At 34.5% G+C, this 26,314-nt stretch overlaps 1 protein-coding gene across 1 annotated transcript in view; it reads right to left on the bottom strand.

Moving 5' to 3' along the window:
• The window catches only part of GPR158 (G protein-coupled receptor 158), a 426,979-nt gene that overhangs the window by 198,455 nt on the left and 202,210 nt on the right, over positions 1–26,314 (bottom strand). The window contains exon 3 of the mRNA XM_044227555.1: positions 19,305–19,407. Within this exon, the coding sequence (XP_044083490.1) occupies positions 19,305–19,407 (103 nt within the window). The remainder of the gene's footprint in view (positions 1–19,304; positions 19,408–26,314) is intronic.

The following is a 26,314-nucleotide window of genomic DNA, read 5'->3' as shown; positions in this document are numbered from 1 at the left end:
ATGGAGAAGATTAATTCCCATAACCTGTAACATCTGGGTTTGAAAACCAGAGAAGCTGAATTGTGGGAATTTCTAAAACCAAGAGGACTTGCAGCCTAGTGCTTTAAGTCAGTGGACTCAGCAGTGGGCAAACCAGGATGGTTAGTGATAGCTGGGTCTCTGCCCTGAAAGAGAAAGCAGCTTGAGCAAAGAGACAACACAGAAACAGTTTACACAACAGGGCTAGGAAAGGACGGTGTTGGTATTGGTAAATGGGAGACAGAGCTGTTCATACTGATCTCAGAGCATGTTGGAGGATTTCCCCAAATCTGAGGGAACTGGCAGTTGCCATTTTCCTTCCCTGCCTTCCAGCATACACACAGAGCCACCTGCAGGAGGTGCTCCAGACACTTGCTATTAACCTGCTAGCAGTGCACCTAAGGACTTGCATACTCCATTCCTACTAGCCTCAGTTCTGGGCTCAGGGCAAATTTTGGGAACATATAGGCTCCACCCAGCTGCCGGATGCACAGCTGCCACCACATGCCAAGCCTAGCCAAGCCTAGCCAATGTGATGCATCCCAGCCACCCTGGCCCCCAGCTGGTGCATCATTTCAGGGAATCTGAGGTATGACTAGTGGCCCAATGCAAATTGGGCCTGCCCCGCTCCCAAGTTCCTTGGCAGAAGGAACTATTCCAAGTTCCCCATCAAAGCTGGCCTGCTGGGTCCCCCTAACACCACAGAGAACAAATACAGACCACAACATGCAGAGAGTCAGTGCAGCTGACTTCACTGAAAGAAAAAGTGACTCAGACACAATAGGAGGGCAAAAGCAGCACACACAGGATACTCTCCTGAAGTTCCAGGTTTGGGGGAAGAGTGAACACTGCTGTGCAGGGCACTCCAGGGACTTTTCTTCATAAAGCCACTACTTTCAAGAGCAGAAGACATAGCTGACCTTCTTAACATATAGAAACACACACACAGAGGCAGACAAAATGAGGAGACAGAAAAACTTATCCCCAGTGAAAGAAAAAGACAAGGTCATGGCCAGAGATCTAAGTGAAACAGATATAAGTAACGTGCCTGATAGAGAATTTAAAGCAATGATCATTAGGATACTCATTGGTCTTGAGAAAAGTGTGGAAGACATTAGTGAGACCCTTAACACAAGAATAATAGAGCAGAGATAAAAGAAAATAAATGAAATGAGAAACACACTTGATGGAATGAACATCACAATGGAAGAAGCAGGGGAACGAATTAGTGATCTAGAAGACAGAATAATGGAAAGCAATCAAGCTGAAATACAGAAAAAAGAATTCTGTAAAATGAGAATAGACTTAGGGAACTCAGAGACTTCATCAGACATAATCACATTTATATTATAGGAGTCAAAGAAAAAGAAGAGAGAGAAAAGTGAGCAGAAAATTTATTTGAAGAAATAATTGCTGAAAACTTCTCTAATCTGGGGAAGGAAATCCAGATCCAGGAAGCACAGAGAACTCCCATCAAAATCAACAAAAGCAGATCCACACCAAGACATATTATAATTAAATTTGTAACACTTAATAATAAAGGAAAAGAATTTAAAGCAGCAAGACAAAAGAAGTAATTTACAAAAGAAAAATCCATAGGGCTAGCCGGAGATTGCTCAACAGAACCTTGGCAAGCCAAAAGGAGTGGTCTGATATATTTAAAGTGCTGACTGAGAAAAATCTGCACCCAAGAATACTCTATCCAGCAAGGCTATCATTCAGACTGAAGGAGAGATAAGGAGTTTCCCAGACAAACAAAAACTAAAGGAGCTCATGACCACTAAACCAAACCTGCAAGAAATACTAAAGGGAACTCTGAGTGGAAAGGAAAAGACCAAAAGTGACAGTATGAAGGTAGGAAACACAAAGCACTAAAAATATTTCTGTAAAATAATCAGTCAAGGTACTGACAAAAAAGGGATATAAAATATAATAACACATATATAAAATGTGGGGAGAAGAGGAGAAAAGATCAGGCTCAAACTTAACCACCAACTCAATATCAGCTGCTATATGCAGAAGAGGTGATACACAAAACAATGGTAACCACATATCAAAAACCACTAATAAATATGCAAAGAATAATGAGAAAGAAATCCAAATATATCATTAATGGAAATCAGCAAACCATGAAATAAAGAAAAACAAAAAAGTGTCAAAGCAAATCTCCAGAAAAAGAAAACAAAACAGGTAATAAAATATCAATAAATATATACTTACCAACCAAAAGACACAGGGTGACAGAATGGGTAAGAAAAATAAGACCTATCCATATGCTGCCTATAAGAGACTCATTTAGACATAAAAGCAACTGCAGATTTAAAATGGGGAGATGGAGAAACATTATTTATGTAAATGAATGTCAAAAGAAAGCTGGAATAGCAATATTTATATCAGACAAAATAGACTTTAAAACAAAGACCAACAAGAAGATATAATAATTATAAACATTTATGCATCCAACATAGGAGCACCCAAATATGTAAAACAGTTAATAACAAACCTAAAAGAACTAATCAATAATATTACAATGATAGTAGGGTACTTTAACACCACATTTACATCAAAAGATAGATCATCTACAGAGAAAATCAACATGTAAGCAATCAATGGCTTTGAATGACACACTGGACCAGATGGACTTACACTGATATATTCAGAACATTCTATCCTAAAACAACAGCATACATATTCTTTTCAATGGAACATGAAATGAACATGGAACAGTCTCCAGAACAAATCACACATTAGCCCACAAAATAAATCTCAAAAATTCAAGAAGACTGAAATCATAGCATGCATTTTTTCTGACCACAATGTTATGAAACCAGAAGTCAACCACAAGAAAAAAATTTGGAAAGACTACAAATACCTGAAATTTAAATAACATGTTACTAAACAATGAATGGATCAGCCAGGAAATAAAAGGAGAAATTTAAAAGTACATGGGCAAAAATGAAAATGAAACACAAATGTCCAAAACCTTTGGGATATAGCAAAAGCAGTTCTAAGGGGGAAGTTTATAGCAATACAGGCCTACCTCAAGAAGCAAGAAAAATATCAAATAAACAACTTAAACTTGTACCTAAAGGGACTAAAAGAGAATAACAAACAAAACCTAAAATTTTGCATGAAGGAAAAGAATAAAGACTAGAGGAGAAATAAAAACCAAAAAATCATAATAGAACCAATCAATGAAATCAGGAGATGGTTCTTTGAAAACATCAATAAAATTGATCAACTTTTAGCTAGACTTATCAGGAAAAAAAGAGAAAGGACTCAAATAAATAAATTACAAATAACAGAGGAGAAATAACCAATACAATAAAAATACAATTATGAGGGGCGCCTGGGTGGCTCAGTGGGTTAGGCCACTGCCTTCGGCTCAGGTCATGATCTCAGGGTCCTGGAATCGAGTCCCACATCGGGCTCTCTGCTCAGCGGGGAGCCTGCTTCCCTCTCTCTCTCTGCCTGCCTCTCTGTCTACTTGTGATCTCTCTCTGTCAAATAAATAAATAAAATTTAAAAAAAATACAATTATGAGATAACATGAAAAACTATATGTCAACAAATAGGACAACCTAGAAGAAATGGATAAAGTTCTAAAACATAAACTACCAAACTTTAAACAGGAAGAAATAGAAAAGTTGAACAGGCCAATAAACAGCAAAGAAATTGAATCAAAAATCAAAAAAACTCCCCAAAAAACAAAAGTCCAGGACCAGATGACATCACAGGTGAATTCCATCAAACATTTAAAGAAGAGTTAATACCTAATCTTCTCAAAATATTCCAAAAACAGAAAAGGAAGAAAACTTCCAAATTCATTCTATGAGACCAGCATTATCTTGATACCAAAACCAGATAAAGACGCCACTAAAGAAGAGAACTATAGGCTGATATCCCTGATGAGCACAGATGCAAAAATCCTTAATAAAATACTACCAAACTGAATTCAACCAAGCATTAAGAAAGAATCATTTACTATGATCATGTAAGATTTATCCTGGCTTGCAAGGGTGGCTCAATGTTCACAAATCAATCAATGTGATATTTCATGTTAATAAGAAAAAGAATAAGAACCATATGATTGTTTCAGTAGATGCAGAAAAATGCATTTGACAAAGTACAGCATCCGTTCATAAAAATCCTCAACAAAGTAAATTTAGGGGGAACATACCTCAAATTAATAAAGGCCACATATGAAAAACCTACAGCTAACATTATCCTTAATGCAGAAAAACTGAGAGCTTTTCCCCTAAAGTAAGAAACAAGACAGAAATGTCCATTCTCACCAGTTTTATTCAACATAGTATTAGAAGTACTAGCCATAGCAATCAGACAACAAAAAGAAATAAAAGACATCCAAATCAGCAAGGAAGAAATAAAATTTTCACTGCCTGTAGATGACATCATATTCTATATAGGAAACCTGAAAGACTCGACAAAAGAATGGCTAGAACTAATGCACAAATTCAGTAAAGTCACAGTACAGAAATCTGTTACATTCTATACACCAATAATGAAGCAGGAGAAAGAAATTAAGAAAACAATCCCATTTACAATGGCACTAAAAATAGTAAGATACCTAGGAATAAACCTAACTAAAAGGTGAAAGTACTTCTACTGTGAACACTATAAAACACTGATGAAAGAAACTGAAAAATGACACAAAGAAATGGGAAGACATCCTGTGCTTATGGACTGGAAGAACAAATATTTTTAAAATATCCATGCTGAACAAAGCAATCTACACATTTAATGTAATCCCATCAAAATCCAACAGCATTTTTCACAGAGCTAGAATATACAATCCTAAAATTTGTATGGAACCACAAAAGACCCCAAATAGCCAAAGCAATCTTGAACAAGAAAACCAAAACTGGAGGCATCACAATTCTAAACTTCAAGTTATATTACAAATCAAAACCATATGGTATTGGCACAAAAATAGACACAGAGATCAATGAAAGAGAATCAAAACCCAGAAATAAATTGTAAACTACATGCTGAGTCTTTGACAAAGCAAGAAAAGAATATCCAATGGGAAAAGGCAGTCTCTTCTACAATGTTGTTGGGAAAACTTGACAGCCACATGCAAAAGAATGAAAATGGACCACTTTCCTACAATATACACAAAAATAAATTCAAAATGGATGGAATACCTCAATGTGGGATAGGAAACAAACAAACAAACAAATACTAGAAGAGAACACAGGCAGGAACCTCTTTGACATTGACCATAGCAACTTCTTTCTAGATGTCTCCTGAAGCAAGGGAAACAAAATCAAAAAAGCTTTTGCACAGTGGAAAACAAACAAACAAACAAACAAACAATAAAACCAAAAGACAACCTACAAAATGAGAAAAGATATTTGCAAATGACATATCCACTAAAGGGTTAAGATCCAAACTATATAAAGAACTTATAAAACTCAATGCCCCAAAACCATATAATCCAATCTAAAAATGGCAAAAAAGGTAAACAGACATTTCTCCAAGGAAGATATACAGATGGCCAATAGACACATTGAAAGATGCTCAACAGCATGAATCATCAGGGAACAGCAAATCAAAATAATGAGGTACCACCTCACACCTGTGAAAATGGTTACCATCAACAACACAAGAACACAAGAAACCATAGGTGGTGTTGAGGATGTGGAGAAGAAGGAACACTCCTTCAGTGTTGATAGGAATACAAACTGGCACAGCCACTCTGGAAAAACAGTATGGAGCTTCCTAAAAAAGCTAAAAATAGGGGTGTGTGGGTGGCCCAGCTAGTTAGCATCCAACTCTTGATTTGGGCTCAGGTAATGATCTCAGGGTTGTAAGATCCAGCCCTGCACTGGGCTCCACACTGGGAGCCCCCCCCAAAAAAAAGTTAAAAATAGAACTACCCTATTGTAATGTAGCAATTGCACAACTAGATATTTACCCAAAGAATACAAAAACATAATTCAAAGGGATACATGCACCCTGATATTTATACCAGCATTATTTACAATAGCCAAATTATGGAAACAACCCAATTGTCCATGGAAGATTTTATATATATATATATATATATATAATGAAATATTACTCAGCCAAGAAAAAGAATAAACTCGTGCCATTTGCAATGATATGGATGGAGCTAGAAAGTATAATGTTAAGTGAAATAAGTCAGTCAGCAAATAACAAATACCATTTGATTTCACTTATATGTGGTATTTAAGAAACAAAACAAATGAACAAAGGGAAACAGAGAGAGAGACAGAAAGATAAACCAAGAGACGGACTCTGAATTATAGAGAACAAACTGATGGCTACTAGAGGGGAGGTGCATAGATGATGGGTTAAATAGGTTATGGGGATTAAGGAGGGCACTTGTGATGGGCACAGTGTGATATATGGAAGGTTTAATTACTATACTGTACACCTGAAACTAACACTGTATGTTAACCAATTGATAGAACTTAAAAAAATACATTTTTTCTGAAATTTATTGTGTATATTTAACTCATATAATTAACAAAAATTAGGCTCTCTTTCATCCTTCTTTCTCTTATCAGAAAAGTGCATTCCTAAATGAGACTTAGACACCATTTCTGTATTATGATAGAGATATATTTCTTTCACTAGTCCAATTTCATTGCTCATCTGTATTTCCTAATTATGGTCCTCTCCACATTGGTATATTTTGTTATTCACATCAATGAAGCTTCTTTCATAATGATTGTAATGTCCCCCAATTCTGATTTACTGGGGAGACTGAGTGACTGTTGAAACCTACTGAATACAGCGTCGCATTGAGGAACATAATCATCTCGGACAGTCCTGTTGAACAGCCCATTACTGCTGTCCAAAGCCGGACTTAAACTTATCTACTCTCCCCCATTATTCTCTTCACAAACCTATTATCCAGATCTACACCATCACAGAGGACTTCTCATGCTTATTGCACTCCGTCTCTGTTCACTTCTCTTCCTGATGCTCCAAGTCCTTGTGGCTATCTTTATCTGCCTGTGTTCTTCTACTCTGCCTGGGCCTAAAGTTCTACAGATATATATGCTATACCCAAAGAAACTGTGAGCACAATAAGAATAGGAACATGGTTTTCTATTTTCCAACCTAGATTAATATTACAAAATATCCAATATACTGGGCCATAAAATACAATCATGAGTGCACTACATACAACAGAAGTTCATACACTGCATTATCTTCCCCAGGTAAGGCTGAAATAATAGTTACAGGTATTATGTCTACTAACATAGTAGCAACTAGATACAATGTTGGAAACTGACAAGTCCAAACCATTCTATATTTCTTCATATAGGTAATACTTAATTATGTATGTTAGATGAATGCTTCAATATTTGTGGATTAAAGCAATTTGTTAGAAAATAAATTATGATCACATTTTATTCTTTGTTCTCAGAAGTATCAGAAGATCAACCCACAAATGTTGAATAGTTGAGTGCTCTCATGAGAAATTGCCTCTTTAATAAGTGCCTTAACTTTATTTGAATAATCATGAGGTTCTGTAAGGGACACAAAGTGGTATAATGGGAAGAAAGAAAAACCACAAGTCAGAGACCTGGTTTCTAAAGCTCAAAAAAACTAAAATTACAGATAGAGCCTTCTATATGCAGTATTTCCTACAGGATTCAAAGCATGATTAAATAATCTTCTGGTTCCAGAAACATTTTATCAATTTATGTTGAAGTTCTCTAACCAGGACAAGGGAATATATGCAGCTAGTAGAAATCATAACTAAATAATAACAATGAGCTTTTTGTTAATATACTAAATGGTACCTTAATTTATGATGGCTTGAAAACTTAAGTTCCTAGAGGACCGGGGCCATGATTTATATATCTTTTTATGCACTCAGTGCATAAACACGGTGTTTTATACATATTAAATACTCAGCAAATAATTGCTAATTCCCAAAAAATAACTGTAATACAAATGTATAGTTGAAAATGTTCAACCCAACAAATTTTCAAGCTCTCAAGTCATTTACATTCAAGAATTCATTCAAAATGGTATTTTTCAAGATGGTAGACACAAATTAGAAAAATATGTTAGGAATAGGAGTTATTACAGGTGTCCTTGGAACCTATGGGAAAGTGTGTTTAGAAATCATCTTGGAGGAGAATTTGATTTGGGAATCTCAGTTCTGAGCAACTTTAAAACATCCTGCATGCACAGAATCCCAGCATGCTTTGCTAAAGCTTAAAAATGAAGACAGTACTTAGAACTTTCAGATAAAACAAATGCTTCCTGAAGACAAATGACAATTATGAAGAGCTGTGAGCTTTGGCAATCGATAGCAGCTTTTCAGCTCATTATACAGATGATTAAGTATGCTGCCTTGAGCAAAAATATAAAAAAGGACATTGGGAGAAGGTTACAGTAGTACCACAGAATATCTGAAGCATCAAATGTTCACCTGTAAATATGAGCCTGTCGAGATAAATCGTGAAATTTGTGAACAAGATGTTAACCTTTTTTCTTACTTTAACTTTACTACACTGACCTCAAAACCTTGGGGTTTTTTTCAATTTAAGTATAGTTTTATTTATATAAGCTAGTAAAAAATAGAAACTTTAGGATGGGTAAATAAACAACAGTACTTTACTCAATGGAATTCTATGGAGCTATTAAAATTATGTTCAAGAAGACTATGTATTATATTAAAATGAATGTAATACCAAGTTTTCAGAAAGATCATATATACACATATTTTATAAAAGCCATAAATTAAAGGAATTAAAATTATCAACAGATTTCAAAAGACTTTTGAAATTCTACTTTTCTATACACTCCAAAATTTCTTTAATGAACATATAATATTTTTACAGTAAAAACAAATATTTTAAAACTATGATCCTTTAGACAACAGTGAATAACAAAGTGAATTTTTGCTCCAAATCCCAAAGACCTAATTAACCCACCAATGCTACAAGTGTTGAAAAGTTTTAGATCTCTGAGTGAAAACATAATGTTCTAAAAATTAGATTTTTTAGCTTTTAATTTTGATATAATTTGACATTTACAGGAAAGATGCAAGAATCATACAAATAAATTCTGTATATATACACTAAAAATGTGGTATATATACACAATAGAATGTTATTCAGACATGAGAAAGGAGAATATCCTGACATTTCTGACACCATAGATGGATTATTCTATAAGAGATAAATCAGAGAAAGAGAAGCACTATATGAAATCACTTGTATGTGGAATCCAAAAAATTCAAAACCTTAAAAAACAGATATCATATTGGCAGTGAAGAGGATAAGATTGTTTGTGTTTAAGGTTACAAACTTGTAATGAGTAGTATATAAGCTGTAGAGATCCAGTACACAGTAAAATGAATACAGACAATAATATTGTATTGTAATGATGTAATGTAACAAACATTGCCTCCATGGAAATCATATTAAAATAAAGGAATACATTAGAGTAATATGCTATAGATACCTTAAATTTCAAACATAACAAAAATGGAAAAAAAATTCCATATAGTCTTTATTCAGACCCACTATTTACATTCTACAGCATTTACCTTACCATTCATAATCCTTGGGCAGATTGATAGATGTTTATAGATTTATATGTATACTATGTTTTCTGAGCCATTTGAGAGTAAGTTAGAGATACTGTGTCCCTTTTCTCATAAATATTTCAGTTTGTACATCTTAAGAAAAGAGCACTCTCATGCAAAACCACAGTATAATAATCAAAATTGGGAGATTTAATACTGATATAATATTTTTTAAAAATAGTCTATATTAAAATTCCAGTAATTCTCAGTTATGTCCTTGTAGCTATTTTCATCCAACTAGGATGAATCTAGATGATGTATTGCATTTAGGTGCCATGTCTTTAGTCTCTGATTTGGAACATTATTAATGAAGAACACTACATCAAAAACTAGTGAGGTAAGACATGTTGGTTAAGTGAACATAATAAAAAAGAAAGAAAGAAAGAAATACTGATAAGAGAATCTCATTCCAGAAAATTAAGTCTGAACTTCCAGAAATGAAAAAAAAAGTTTTCTAGTCTTCCAAAAAAACTCTGCTGATCAGCTGCAAGTTTTGATGTTTCATAACATTTTTGTTTTATTAAGTATGAATCAGTAAAATTTTAAGATTGTTATCACACAGGGAGTATATAGCTATGAAAAATAATGTATACTAGATACATATAATATTAAATCCTGTACCTGTATGTTATTGTTGGCTACATTATTTTACATTGAATAATAAAGTGTAATACACTCTTAACATTAAACTAGAAAGTAGAGATGATTCCATAATGAGCACTTCATTTTTATGCTGTTCTTTTAAACTTTGTACTGCCCTTTGATAGTCTAATATTAGAACAGTTAGCAGTATTAACAATGCTTTTCTAAAAATTTTGCTCTATTTGCAGATTTTTACAAAAAAATCTATTGCAATAAGCTAGACAATTCAAAATAACAACAACAAAAAATCCCAGAGACACAGTTTTCAGTAATTTTCTTAGTTATCACTTTATTAAATATCAATTTCAGATAACAGTGCTGTTATTCCTACAGCAATACCAATTTCCACAAGAAAGTTCAGGAAAGGTTGATCTGCATTATTAAAAATAAAAGTTGTCCTTACAAATAATGTTACAAATAATGTAGTAACTTAAACTTTCTCCTTCAACAAGGCAATATTGTCATGAGACTTGAGAATTAAATTAGTAGATAACATTAGAAAACTTACAAAGTTCTACTTGAATGCCTTCTACCAAAACAAAAATTACATTGTGTATCCATTGACAAATTTTGTCATCTACCATAAAAACCTAAGCAGTAAATTTGGTCATTGCTGATGAAACACTAAAACTTTTTGAAAATTTTCTTAAGTATCAGTTTTTTGGTTTGGTTTTCTGAAGATTCAGCTAATGGAACAAATTAAAAAAACAATTTTCTTCTGCTCCTTTTTTAAAAAAAATAAAAAATATATAACTTTCTTAATCTCTTAGATTGATATTTCCTTGGAATAGAAGTATCAACCTGATAGGTCAAAATGTACTCACATTTTTATGACTTGTGGTACCTGCTGTCAAAATGTACCACAGAAAGTTTTCTTCCTATGTTTTATGGAAGAAAAGTACTGAGTTTCTGATTCAGAATAGAATGAGTTGAAGTGGACTGAAGTAGAAGTTATGTATTTCAGGTCTTCATAGTACAAACATCAGATGGAAATATTAAATGTTTTGCTGAGTAACATTTTTAAGTGTCAGAAGTATAAAACTGTTTTCACAAGAGCAAATAGGTAATATTTGAATATTTGAAATTGGAGAGGAAACATGACAACATTTTAAGGCTACTTAAATCTTAAAAGCTCTTACATTTGATCTGATTTACTAATCATTTACTAATTATTTACTAATTATTTTATTCAAGACTGCCTTCATTTGTTGTTTGTGGGTATTTACAATAATGTTCTGGGAAGAGGTGGGTCTGTCCTGGAAGCTTAGACACTTTTTTTCTGTACTGCTTAAAAGAATGTCTGGAACAGTCAGTGCTCAATAATATTTTTGGCAGATGGATTTTTTTAATATAAGTCAATCGGCAGACCAGTCTGAGGTCCCTTCTTGGAGGTACTGCAGCTCTCAGTGATAGGAACTGGCTCTTGCAGAGAAAGATAGAGTCTGGACCTTTGCAAGACTAGCCCATGTGCCCATTTGCCATGAACCCCTCCTCCTTCCATTCTACAGACATGTGAGAAAAAGATGAATCACAATGAACATAATTCAGCTCAAAGTAACAGAATCCCGTCAGACAATGAGAGTTCAACATTAGCTCTATGGACAAATAATGGTACAAATAACCTAATGGAATCAACATTAGGTTAAACATCTCCTTTCTTTCTATATACATATTTGCTTTCTCATTAGAACCAAGGGCGGGGGAAGAACTAGAGGAAACATATTCATCCATCAAGGTTTGGACTTAAGATGCTGCAATTAGTTAAACATGGGAAGATATATTTGTTATTTGTTATTTGATGGGTTAGGATGATAAAGTAATCTGCCTCTAGTCTTCAGGTTGTTAAAATCACATCCAAAAATTAAGTGGAGAAAGGTACAGGTACATGAGTAACCAACATTCAGAAGATTTCTGTGTATATTTGGTTCAATATGCATAATATCCACATGGAGAGAAGAGTTAGCAGAATATGCGTATACTTAGACTGCTGTCCAAAATGATTCCTCTTGTTAGGACATGAATGTATATTTGCATATCCTAAAATCAGTATTAGCTCATATCATATACTTGCATCACAAATGGGTAGTTGTGAAAATAAGTTCAAACTGAGGCCCAGAAAAGCATTTTATTTTATTTTATTTTATTTGTAAGAATTTATTTATTTATTTGACAGAGAGAGATCACAAGTAGGCAGAGAGGCAGGCAGAGAGAAAAAGAGAGAGACAGAGGAGGAAGCAGGCTCCCCACTGAGCAGAGAGCCCAATGTGCGACTTGATCCCAGGCCCCTGAGATCATAACCTGAACCAAAGGTAGAGGCTTAACCCACTGAGCTGGCCAGGCGTCCTGCCCAGTACAAGCATTTTAAAATTTGTATGTATTTCCTCACCATGAATATAGTCAGATTTCAAGTTTTTCCCTACCTTTCTATATGCTTACTTATACATTTTATATTAATTTTTCTATAGTCTTTGACATTTTTAGTGTTCTTCTTTGGACAAAAATAGCATTTTAGATCTTAAAAAGATTCTGATATGACTTATAAAATTATTAGGCCCAAATGGATTTTTTTTGCCAGTAGGCACTTTATTCATTCAATCCCTACAATATCCAATTCACAAATACTAGAAACAAAAGGATTAAATTCTCCATATTCACATTAATATAACAATCACCGTCATTTTAGGGATACAGCATGGTGTCTCATTTACTCCTTCCTCACAACAGGTAAGGAATAGATCCTACTATTCCTGCTTTATGAATATGGAAAGAGAATCTCAGAATGTATGAGAAAATTTCCCAAGTCTCCTGCTATTAAAAGGACACAAAATTAAAACCAAGTACGTTTGATGCAAAGGCCCAGATCTGTTGTGAGTCGATTTTTTGGAATTGTTAACAATTTCCTCTAGAGAAAGCACTGTGGCCTACTGTGAACATTGGAAAGAATGTTGGGTAGGAAGCAAGCTGAGTGTACTAGTTTTCTATTGCTGCTATAAGAAATTCCCACTAACCCAGTGTCTTAAAAATAAGAAAACAATTCCCACAAATTTATATTGCTTCTTAAATGAAACATAATATAGTTATATTCATTCTTACACTTCTATAGGTCAGAAGCCTGAAGTGGGTCTCACTTGGCTCAAATCAAGATGTCAGCAGGGTTATTATTTTTTTTTTTTTTTCTAGAAAATCTAGAGAAGATTTCATTTCCTCGCCTTTTCCAGCTTTCTGAGGCCACCTACATTCCTTCGTGGGGTTTTTACCTCCATCTTCAAAGCCCACATGTAGCATTTCTCTGGCCATTCCTGTGCCTTCACAGGAATGGTGTCTCTTGACACCTGTAGTCTCCTGACTACAGACAGGAGAGTTTCCTGCTATTATTGGGACTTAGAATGGTCCCAATAATCAAGGATAACCTTCTCATCCCAAGGTCTGTAACTTAATCACATCAGCAAAGTCCCTTTTTGCCACGTGAGGTAATACAGTCACAGACTGTGAAAAATGGGAGCACGCCAATCTTTGGGGGGTGGGAACAGACATCATTCTGCCTATTACAATGAGCTTATATGCGAATGACTGACAGTCAAATTTCCCTGTCAGAGGTTTTTTAAAAAATATTTTGGGGAAGATGATTATTTACAACAGTGAAGCTCAAGTTAGCAGTCCAATAAAGTAAAATAATATAAATAAATAAAAGTAGTAATAAAAACATTTTTTAATCTAATGAAGTAAATTTTGGGGGTAGTAGGAAGAAGAAAGATTTTTAGATGATTGAAAATTATATATGAGAGTGGTGCCCATTTTAAAGATTAAAAGAAAAAAATTGGGGACATGGAAATATGATCCTCTGCTGGGAAGTAGAGCAGAGACTAGATGAAAGGAAGAAAAATGGGGAAATACTTGGGGAAAGAGGGAAATGGAATAAACTTCCAAATATAATCATCAGAACAACAACACTTTTGAGCATTTGATATGTGTCAATTGCCATGGTTAGAACTTTGAATTTATTATTTAATCCTTATAACTATTTTATAAAGCATGTAATATTATCCTGATTTTACATATGTCATAAATGTAGGTTGGGGAAATTAAAGAATATAGCACAGTGCAAGAAAGTAGTAGAGCCAGGATTCAAACGCAACTTAGACTTGTTCCAAAGAATATGTACTTTTTTTTTTAAGATTTTATTTATTTATTTGACAGACAGATATCTCAAGAAGGTAGAGAGGCAGGCAGAGAGAGAGGAGGATGCAGGCTCCCTGCCAAGCAGAGAGCCCATTTCGGAGCTTGATTCCAGGACCCTGGGATCATGACCTGAGCCAAAGGCAAAGGCTTTAACCCACTGAGACACCCAGGCACCTATATTCTTAGTTACTGTGCTCAACTATGATAGAAATTCAACTCTGGTAGAAATTAAACAACCAGGGAAGTCCAACATGGTATGGAGTATGTCCCAACATTTAGAAAGCACATAACCAATGACTAACATTAAATGAGAGAGTCAAGAGTCTAAGAATCCACGTGGACAGTTCCGGAAACGCTTCCACCGGCAACTCACCCCATCTTCCAGACACATTGAGTGACAACTTCATTCACTATGATCAGGACTAACGAAGGAAGACATGAAAACTGAAAACTAGGCAAATGAAGGAGGCAAAAACAAAAGCACAGCTAGATGGGTAATTGCGCTACTACAACTGGAAAAAACTGATCAGGACTAATTGTAATACAGCAAAGTGGATCAGATCCCAAGGCTGAAGTCGGACCAACAGCAAAAGTGATAATGCTGATAATTAGACTGTGATGTTCGAGCTCTCTTAATCTGTTCTAAATTTGGGGTTGGTACCTAGTCTGCAGAAAGCCAAGTATCTCTAGCTCACTGGCCATGAAAAAGAGGAGGGATAAACTTATTCCAGAAAGGTTAGCCTTGCTTAACAATTTGCTTAGAGTTCAGCATCCCTGTATTGTACCTGCTTTCAAAGAACTTCTTTTTCTTTTTCCCCAAGATAATACCTTTTTTAAATCTCTACATTCTTGTCTTCCGCCTTTGCCCATCATTAGCACCGGAGTTGCCAAAACAGGGACTGTTTTGGTCCCTGTTTGGGTCATTTGTAATTAGGTTTTTCTGGAAAGGTACACGAGCCAAAGTCAATCCAAAAGACAAGAGGAGTAAGACTGAAAGGCTGGGAATGTATCTACCAAAAAGAGAAAAGAGGTTTCACTCAAGACAGAATTCATATTAAGACAGATGGATTTGAGAGACATGAGCATGTCATAAGCTTCTTTTTCATCAATCTGGAAGTGAACAGCCTGGATTTGAGGAGACAGTTAGACATCAGTACTTGGTTATTCTGAAATCCCGCTACTATCCAGATGTCAGATCCTATTAGTTCACATATGACCACCAGTTTCATGAGAGATGCCTAGAACACAGTCTCTGGGCTGTCAGCACAATTTAAAATCATGTCATTTAAACATAGCCTTGTTGGTCTTTACAAGCTCTTTGTTTACTGTGGGTCTTAGTCTGAATAAAGATTTTAAATCGCTTCATAGTTTAACAGGATTTTTAAGTCACATTTATATTTTCTCTAAGATGTCAGCACTATATTTCAGCTCTTCTCTCCAAATGCAATAATATGGCAATAACAGACATGGGGATTTCAGATTTTTTTTAGATGTACAACTGTAAAGTAAGTGAATTTAATCTTTGAGGTACATTCTTTGCTTTTTTCTGTATCCTACTCTCCTGATCAGGTCACAAATTTCCTCCTGTTGCCTCTAGCTCTCAAGGATTTTTCCCATCGCCCTTCTCAATGCAGCACTGGTTGTTATGCTTCTGCTGTCCCCATCCATGTCAAATTTATTCTCGAAAGTTCTAGTCTTAAAAAATTGGTCAATATGATAAAATGTGAGGTAAAGTGCTAATGACAAATGATGTTTAAGGATTATCTCTACACACATCACTGATGTTTATCACTTACTACACCTGCGAACACATGGCATTCCATGTACTATGCTTGCAGGTTCACATGTGTTATCTCATTATCTCATATCGCATATCACATATGAAGACCCCCAAAATGAGGGTCTTTAATGCCTTCTTTACCCTTCTTTCCAGACCTACACATAGTCATTCCTTAAGTCAAGGGTAGCGCCTTAAGAACATAAGAAAACAACTATCAATATGAGCTGCCTAAATACTACGATTAAAAGACTGAATATATTAAAACACGGAGATAAGTAGTACATGTTTTAATAATAATCAGGAATACAAAAACAAAAAAAAATGTCTGGATAGTCCTCAGTTGATTACCCTGGTAAGTTAGAACCTGCATTCTTGGTCAGATCACTGTATTCTTTCTTTAGGGTAAGGAATGAATAATAATAGATTTTCCTGCAACCGGACAAGGCCACCAGGAAAGACAGTTTTGGTCAAAGCACACTTTACTGACTTCAAATTATAACATGTAGCTGGCTTTCTGCTCTGTCATTGAGGAAGGTCAGGTCTGGTTAAGTATGTGCTGAGGTCAAAGCTGAATCACAGCTAATGTCTAAATATAGATCATCTTTTAAAACTGTGGCCTCTTTTCCATGGCTTCAGTGTGTACAACACAGGAGTTAGGTTTTCGTAGAGAAGCTGCCTTTTCTTAGGGAAAGTAGGTCCAGTGAAAAACGCTGGCTTTTAAAATAAGGAAGAAAGTAGGAGTGTGCAAATTAAATAAAGATAAGTTGTTAAAGGTTAACTAGTTTCTCCTGGTGGTGTTATAAGCAAATGGCATAGTCATTCTCTGGTTCTAAAATATTTAGATGTTTTATTTCAGTCACATAGTGGGAGCTGAGAACAAATGTGGGTAAACCAGATACAAAATACCTTCACAGAACATAAGCTAAAACCTATTCCCTTAATTCTTCAGTGTTGAATCATCTGTTATGTCTGGACCGTAAATGTGAAGAATGCCAAAGCAGCTCTGGCATTGCCGTGGTTTGGTCCACACAGATACCAGGAAAAGCGGATCTACCTTGAAAACAGGTTATTGTCCCTATTGTTGTATTGGTTTCTATGGCTATACAACAAATTACTGGAAATCTGGGGACTTAAAGTACCTATTCATTATTCCCCAGCTTCTGTTGATCAGAAGTGTGGGCGCCACATAAATGGGATCTGTGCTCGTGGCCTCCCTGGACTGAGATCGAGGTTTTGGCCTGGCTGTATTCTTATCTGGAGCTGAGGATCCTCCTCCATGTCTAGTCAGGCTTTTAGAAAAACTGAATTGCTTGAAGTTGTAGAACTGAGGTCCACGTTTTCTTGGTTGCGGCCTGAGTTTCACTCTCAGCTCTTAGGGGCTGCATTTGGGTTTTAGACACATGGCCCTCTCACAACAAAGCAGTTTACTTCTTCAAGGCAGGCACTAGAATCTCTCTTCAGTTGGCTATGCTGGGAGGGAATCTTATTTAATGCAATGTAATCACATAGCTGACTACCAACACCTTTGCAATATAATATAACTCCCCCCCCAATAATAACAACAACAACAACAACAACAATAATATAGCCTATTATATGTGACTACCTCTCTGTATTCCCAGATCCTACCCACACTAAGAGAAAGTATTGGACAGAGCCTGTGGGAACAGAAGCTTGGAGGCCATCTTAGAATTATACCTGTAACTATTAATCAGAACAGGGGCTGAGTACTGAACTATACAATGGAGAAGAGAGCAAAATGTTACTCATCTCCAGAGCCTATATATTAAATGTAAACTGATTCAGTACCAAGAATAATGCCTTCCAGGAGAAAAGAAAACAAAATGAAATCTACAAATGTCTACCAAAATTTCCAGTGGAAGAAACTCAGTCTCAGTCTCAAGGTACCCTTTGAATTATGCCCAACAGAAATGCACATTCCCATTCAGACCAATAATAAGGCTTGCAAAGATCTGTGAATGGCTCTCTAAAAGATACCTGTACCTCAGTTTTAGTAACCCCAAACCCTAACTTCCTATGTAAATACCCTTTTTACCACTACACTCCTTCTTTATGTCTAACAGCCAGCTAACAAGCCAGTGTGGTAACACTGTATTCTCTAGAGATAAAGTAAAAAGTCAAAATTCAAATTATAACACCAACATTTTCTGGAGTAGGAATAAAATAGCAGATGACCAAGTTTTGATTCTGGAGTACACACCCTGTATAATCACCTCCTCTGGAATGTCAGTGAACATGTAAATACGATGAGATAGTCTTTCCTTTCATTAGATTACCTTACCTGGCAAAATGATGGGTCACTCACTCATAATTATTTTATGTTATAAATGATTCAGTCTGAGCACAGTGAGAAAACTGTTTTGTAAGCCTTGAAGAGGGTGAGTTGCAATTGGTAAGAGGGTCACATGGACAGGCCTTAAGGAACTCTTAGGAGCTGAGAGTAAACCCAGGCTGACGAACATCTAGCAAAAAAAAAAAAAGTAGGGGGCCCTGCCAGATAGTGATCTGAATGGGCTTGGAAGAAGACCCTGGGCCTCGGATCAGATTACAACTCAGATGCCGCCTCAATTTTAGCCTGGTGATTCTGGGGGCCAAGCTAACCTCTGACTGGAAAGATAACCAATGAAAACTATGTGATAATAAATTTGTGTTCTTTAAACTGTTAACTCTGTGCCAGTTTTTTTATGCAGTATAGAAAACTAGTACATAAACAAATTAATAAACAAAGTAAACAAACTAACAAAATTGGGTTTAGGAACTTTCTATAGCAACAGCTCCCAACAACAGAATCCCAACTGATCTTACTGCATAATTAACATTATTTTCAGGAAGTGTACTGAAAACTAAAACATACTTAAAATAAACACATTATTTTGTGGTACTCCAGGGCTCAGTGGATGACAAACCCAAAACAAAAACTCCTTAAGGAATGAAAGAATATCAAACCAGTGGGGACTGAAACAAATAACTCCAACAAGGGTAAAAGAAAATCTGAATAATTAATAATGTTGTGTATTATGTGCGGAGTACTCATATTTATGTGGAGAAACAAAGGACACTTACTCTGAAAGTTGTTCACTGAGAAGTCTTGAGGATGATAGAATCCTGCTTTGCAAATGCACTGATAGGCTCCAAGCACGAATCCTAGGCCTTTAATTGGCATACACTATGAAAAAGAAAAGACAGCAGTAGAGTTGATCACAGTTTATTTCACAGTATAAAGACCCACAAATATCCATCACTGCAAATGATAACAGAACTATCACATTTTCCAGAAATAAATATCTCTTTTTTGAACTCTTATTTTAAATTTGTTTGTCAACAGACATTTTTTTAGATGCCACAAACTGAGTTTCCTTTCTAAATACACACCATTATGGCTGTAGGCACCCACAACATTAACTCATCCGGATGCCATAGGTAGTAAATTTTTAGGCATGGCTTTAGGGTTTAATACTCAGATATAGTATTGCTTTAAGAGGTATTTCCAAAGCCTGTAAGAATGCTTAAGAAGGATTCCATGTAAAACATTTCTATCACAGCAAAGGGAGGTAGATAGGTGGGTAGGAAGATGGATAGAATTCGGGATGTGAAAATCGTTTCTATGAATTAAAAATTTACCAAATTTTCATCCTTGGAATAAAATAACATAAATTGGTAAAACAACAAAAAATTAAACTTTAAAGTGCAAATTTGCAAGAGAAAAATTAAGATAAAATAATGATCCCAAGGACTCTTTACCTAAAATCTGTTTCATAGATAAGTGTTCTATATGTATAAAAAATGACCAACTTTCTAAATATGTCACATCAATAGATATAATAGATATCTCCCAAAAGCTTAATCTTGGCTTCTTTCAAAGATATCACTTAAATCTCATCAAATTTGGCTTAACATACTTCATTTCTGCTACTTTTCATTATATAGCATGGAATAACTTCTACTAAAATACAAATAATACATCAATAAAACAGAAGTGTCTCAAGAATACAGTTAACACTGAAATTTCATTTCTGCTATCTCTCTACCATGATGATAATCCTTTGACTTTTTGCCATTATAATCAGTTAGAAAATCTTACAATCTAATAGATTTCAGTTATAAAATGTCTCCTTAATACAGAAGTCCTGAAGAGAAAACTCCAAATAATTCAAATAATAATCCCACAATCTAAGCTTAATGATTGGTATCAAGATCAATATTATATACTATGAAAACTCCAAGAAATAGAAAAGTATTTATATATAAGGTACCAAGAGCTAACACATGTTCTAAATTCATATGGATATAATAAAAAAGTGTTTAACAAGGAGCTTTCTAAGAGACCTCCTTGAATATTTTATTTCATTAATTCGACAACCACCCCAGCCTTTTTTTTTTACCCAATACACAATTATATCAAACTATACCTTGCAATTAAAAACACAGTTCCTGACCCAGAACAATATACAAAAAGAGATAAGTACCAATCAATTCAACTGAGTTGGCAAGTATTTATGAAATGCTTGCTGTGGGCTCAGAAAATTCCTATAGAACCTAAATGAATTAACAGATATTATTTATAAAAATCCAGTTATACAATAGGTCAGATGATATTTCTGAACTATGTAAATTAAAAACAACTGTAACACTTACTTTGCAAAAACACTAGTATTATGAATAGAGCACATTATTTGTGGCCAGTCAGAAAATAGGACTTGAATTATGACTTCATCACTAACTAGCTATGTGAACTTGGGATGTTCTCTTAACTTCTCTGAGCCTTAGTTTTTTAATTTGTAAGACCAATAATACAGTCAAATTCATATACAGTTTTGAAGAAGGCAGAAACACAGAGCTGTTGTAATAGGTTAAACATGGGGTATAAGAGGAACATAGAGTGATTTTATTCTGGTTTTTTTGGCCTGAGCAACCTTAAGACTGGAGATGCCACCATTGACACAGGGAAGTCTCCTGATGGAGAAGATTTGGAAGAAAGAGTAAAAGTTCAGTTTTGTAAATATTAAGTGTGAAGTGCCTATGTGAAATTTAACTGTAGGTATCAAATAGGCAGGCTGATAAAGCTTTAGGGAGTTTAGGAGAGATATCTGGGCTGTATTTGCCCAGATATTTAGGATATCTAGATATTTAGGACTGATTTGCACAAAGATGATAGGTAAAGCCATGAAATCAGGTAAGACTAGATCACTAAGGGAGTGCCTTCAGGCTGTAAAAGACAGAGGTCCAAAGTGGTGAGACTCAAGACACTCTAGGGCTAAAAGATTAGGCAGAAAGGAAGCAACAAAGCATACTTAGAAGAGTAATTCAGTGTGGTATCATTATCTCATTAACTAGATTGTGATACTATGGACATAACACGTAAAATTTCTTGTGAGTTACATTTAGTAAACATTCATAAAGCATAGGTTCATCCAGGTAGACTAAGTATTAGATACTGTTAATACAATAGTATACTTTAAATATTCTGCCTCAGTGGAATTTGGAGGTTAATGCTATTCCTTAAAACAGCATTAAATTCCCTGATAATATGACAGTATACAACAGTAATGCAGTTGAAAATTTTTAAACGTTTAAGGCAGATTGAAAGTTTATGGGAATAAGAATATCTCTTTACAAGCTAACTCTAAACTTGAGATAAAAATGAAGGTTAAAAAAAAACAAAACCCTAGTTGATCAGATAAATATGACCAAATATAAAGTCCCTTGAGCATAAAAAAAATCTTCCCAATTTTATTATGGATAACACAGAAATATGAATTATTAGTTACCTCAAACCCCTTGTTCTATTCTTAAATTAACTTATATTTTCAAAGAAAAGAAAAAAATAGTCAGTTAACATCAATAAAAATATCATCCTGCTGCACTTCAAAATTGTGGGACCTGCATGTAACTCAATATGCTATTGCTTATATAGGTTTGCCTTAGTATAAAAATGATCTTGCTTATTTTTCTATTAATGATTATAAATTTGCAACCAAATTTCCATGCTTTCTTGCTCTATCTGCCATCACCATTCTGTAGCTAGTCTAATTGTGTCACACCTCTCAGACCTATACATTTTCAAGATTAGGCAACTAGTTTAGTATTCAAACTAGTTTTTCAAAATCTACATAAGTATGATGACTACTCAACTAATGTTCATCATATCTGGACTGAGGAGCTGTTTTCTATAACTTTTAAGATTTAGAATTTTAAAAAGATTCCCACGTAAAACAGGGAAAGTCTTCAGAAGTTAACTCTAATTTAAAGTTCATTTAAAATATTCACTTGAAATATTAATTTTAGATATTTAAGACATTCATTCATTTTAGATATTCAAGCCTAAGCCTTTCTGCTTTATCTTCACAGAAATCCAAGAAGATAGAAATGGAAAAAACAGTACTTCTTTCTCCATTGAGGTAGCTGTTCCATGATACCGTTCTATAAACAGTAAGCTTCTTATATTAAGACTTAAGCATCCCTGTGAATGAAGTAGCTACTCACAAACCTGGATGCCCTCATCAATGAACCTACAATGCCAATACTTACTAAGCCATCAGCAGAGATATAGCCAAGGATAGCCTTGACAACCTACAATCAGTTACATTCCTGGGAGTAATCCAGATCCAAATGGAAGGAGATAGAGGTCAAGAATTTAGAGAAAAATAGATTCCTAGAAATATACAGCCTATCAAGTATGAGTCATGAGGAAACAAAAGTTCTGGACAGATTTATAACTAGTAAGAAGATTGAATAAAAAACATCCCAATGGAGAAAAAAAGCCCAGAACCAGAAAGCTTCAATGGACAATTCTACCAAACAGTTAAGAAAAATTAACACTAAATTTTTCCTCAAACTGTTCTAAAAATGTGAAATGAAAATACTTTCTAACTCATTTTGTGAAGCCAGCATTTTCCTGGTAGTAAAATCAGACAAAGACACTACAGGAAAAGAAAACCACAGACCAATGTTCCTGATTAATATTGATGTGAACATCTTCAACAAAATAATTGCAAACCAATTTCAGCATATTCAAAGGACTACACACCATAACCAAGTGGGACTTATTCCTGGAATGCAACAATGATTCAATGTACAAATCATTCAATGCAATACACCATACTGACAAAATGAAGGACAAAAACTACATGATTACCTCAAGTAATTTAGAAAAAGCATTTGACAAAATTCAATACATTTTCACGGTAAAAACACTCAACAAACTATGAATAGAAGGAAATTATCTCAACATAAGAAAGGCCATATTTGAAAAGCCTATACCTAACATTATGGCCTAATGGTGAAATGCTGAAAGACATTCCTGTAAGATCAGAAACAAGACAAGACCAGTGTCACTTCCATTCAGCATTATTGGTCCTAGGCAGAGTAATTATGAAAAAAATAAATGACATTCAAAAAAGAAAGGAAGAAGTACAATTATTTGTTTGCAGAATACGTAATGTTACATGTAGAAAGCCCTCAAGATTTTGCCAATAAAAGGAAAAAAAAAACCTGTTAGAATTAATAATCATATCAAGCTAAGTTCTAGGACATAAAATCAACATACAAAAATTGGTAAGTTTCTATACACAAATAATCACAATCCAGAAAGGAGATCTAAAAAAACAATCCCACTTATAATAGCTTCAAAAAGAATAAAATACTTAGGAATAACTTAACCAAACTGAAAATTATAAAATGTTGCTGAAAAAATTAAAGATACAAACATGTAAACTGACAGTTATGTTCGTGGATTGGAAAACTTAACACTGCCAGAATTCCAAGGCTACCCAATGTAATTGATATTAAAATCCCAACAGCATTTTTGGCAGAAACAGAAAAACCATCCTAAAAATCGTATGTAATCTCTAGAACCCCAAATAGTCAAAGGAATCTTGGAAATGAAGAATTTGGAGGTGTCACACTTTCTAAGTTCAAAAATATTTACAAAGCTACAGTAATCAAAATAGTGTGGTACTGGCATGATGGCAGATGTATAGATCAATGGCAAAGAATAGAGGCCCCAGAAATAAACCCTCATATATAATGATCAAATGACATTTGCAAGGATGCCAGTACCATGTAATGGGGAGAAAAGGGCAAACTCTTTAACAAATGGTGCTGGGAAAACTGAATATCCATATGCAAAATAATTTAAATTACCTTAATTAATTACCTTAAAACATATACAAGAATTAACTCAAAATGGATTAAAGACCTAAACATAGGGCCTAAAACCATAAAACTTCTAGAAGGAAACAGGGGAAAAATCTTCATGACATTGGATTTGGGAATGATTTCTTGGATATGACATCAAAAACAAAGGCAAGAAAAACAAAAAATAGGCAAATGGGACTATGTCAAATTTAAAATCTTCTGTGCATCAAAGGAAAGAATCAGCAATATGAAGGTCAACCTACAGAATGAGAGAAAAGATCTGTAAACAATATATCTGATGGGAGTTGACATCCAGAATATTTAAAACGACAATTCAACAACAATAACAACAACAACAACAAATCACCTGACTTAAAAATGAGGAAAAAATCTGGAGTCTCATTTCTCCAAATAAGATAAACAAATGGCCAAGACACATACGAAAAGATGCTTGGTCTATGATGACAAATCATTAGAGAAATGCAAACCAAAACTACAATGAGCTATCAGCTTATACCCATTAGGATGGACACTATCAATAAAACAAATTAACAAATATTGGCAAGGTGTGGAGAAATTAGAATCCTTATGCACTCTTTGTGGGAATATAAAATAGTGCAGCCATTATGGAAACAATATGGAGTTTTCTCAAGAAATTAAAAACAGAACTGCTATATAATCCAGGTGTCCCACTTGTAGGTTTATATCCAAAAATCTTAAAGCAGGTCTTAAAGAGACATTTGATATCCAGTTCACTGCAGCATTATTCACAATAGCCAAGAGGTAGAAGCAACTCAAAAGTTCATCAATAGAAAAAGAAAATGTGCTATGTGCATACAATGGAATTACTATTCAGTATTTTTTTAAAAAGAAAATCTTGTCACATGCTAAAACATGAATGGACCTTGAGGACATTATTCCAAGTAAAATGAGCCAGTCACAAAGACAAATACCATATAATGCCACTTGTATGTGGGAACTACAGTAATTAAATTCATAGAAAAAGAAAGTAGAATGATGGCTGCTAGAGACTGAAGAAAGGGGAAATGAGGACTTGTTTAGTGGGCACATAGCATTTCCCCACTGCAAGATGATCTCAATCTGTTACATGACAGTATGAATAATGAATACAGCAACCTACTGAACTGTACATTTAAAAATGGTTAAGATTGTAAATTTCACGTTATGTTTTTTTGTAACCACAATCAAAAATTTTAAAAAATAACTTAGAGCAAAATGGTTTTCCTTTCTCTACAATGTATACATAAACTCTATAGATGGTATTGCAACACATAAAAGGTAAGATATATAATTCATTTCAACTTCTGGTGAATATAAATTGCAAAACAAAACCTGGCCAGCTTGACAGTCATGAAGATTCTGTAGGAAGGTACTACTGAGCAACACAGTGGCAAAAACACAGGCTAAACTTGGGTATGTTTGGCATTTAATGGAAATAATGATTGTGCCCACAAATCACATTTACATATAATTCTAAAGAAAAACTAATTTGGTCCTGAAGGAGGAACCAAAATAAAATGCAAATACAATAAAATTGATATAATTCAAAATTCTCTAGAAATGGGTCTTCAAATACTTTTTTTAAAACTTTGTTTTAGAATCTTCCTAAAATGGAAAACACTTTCTGGCTTCTCTAAACTGAACACCATGAACAAAATTTAACATTTTCTTCCTGGTCAGAATCGTTACTTTGAACACTAGGTAGAAAACAATGCCCTCTGGAGCTATTGAAGTTTTATTGCTATTTTCTCATATACTAAATGCCAAGACTGCTGAACTTTTTGAGTTCTTATGCGTAGGTTTTTTTGTTTTGTTTTGTTTTTTTCCTTCTTTATTTTGAACAGTTGTCATCTTTTAAACATAAAACATGGATGTACTGCTAGAACTGTCTTTTTCCTTCTAATTTATAGTTATCA

The sequence above is a fragment of the Neovison vison genome, chromosome 12 (genome assembly GCF_020171115.1).
Source record: "Neovison vison isolate M4711 chromosome 12, ASM_NN_V1, whole genome shotgun sequence".
Taxonomy (NCBI): Eukaryota; Metazoa; Chordata; class Mammalia; order Carnivora; family Mustelidae; genus Neogale; species Neogale vison.
Note: the sequence above shows the minus strand (reverse complement) of the source record. Positions and strands in the feature narration are given on the sequence as shown.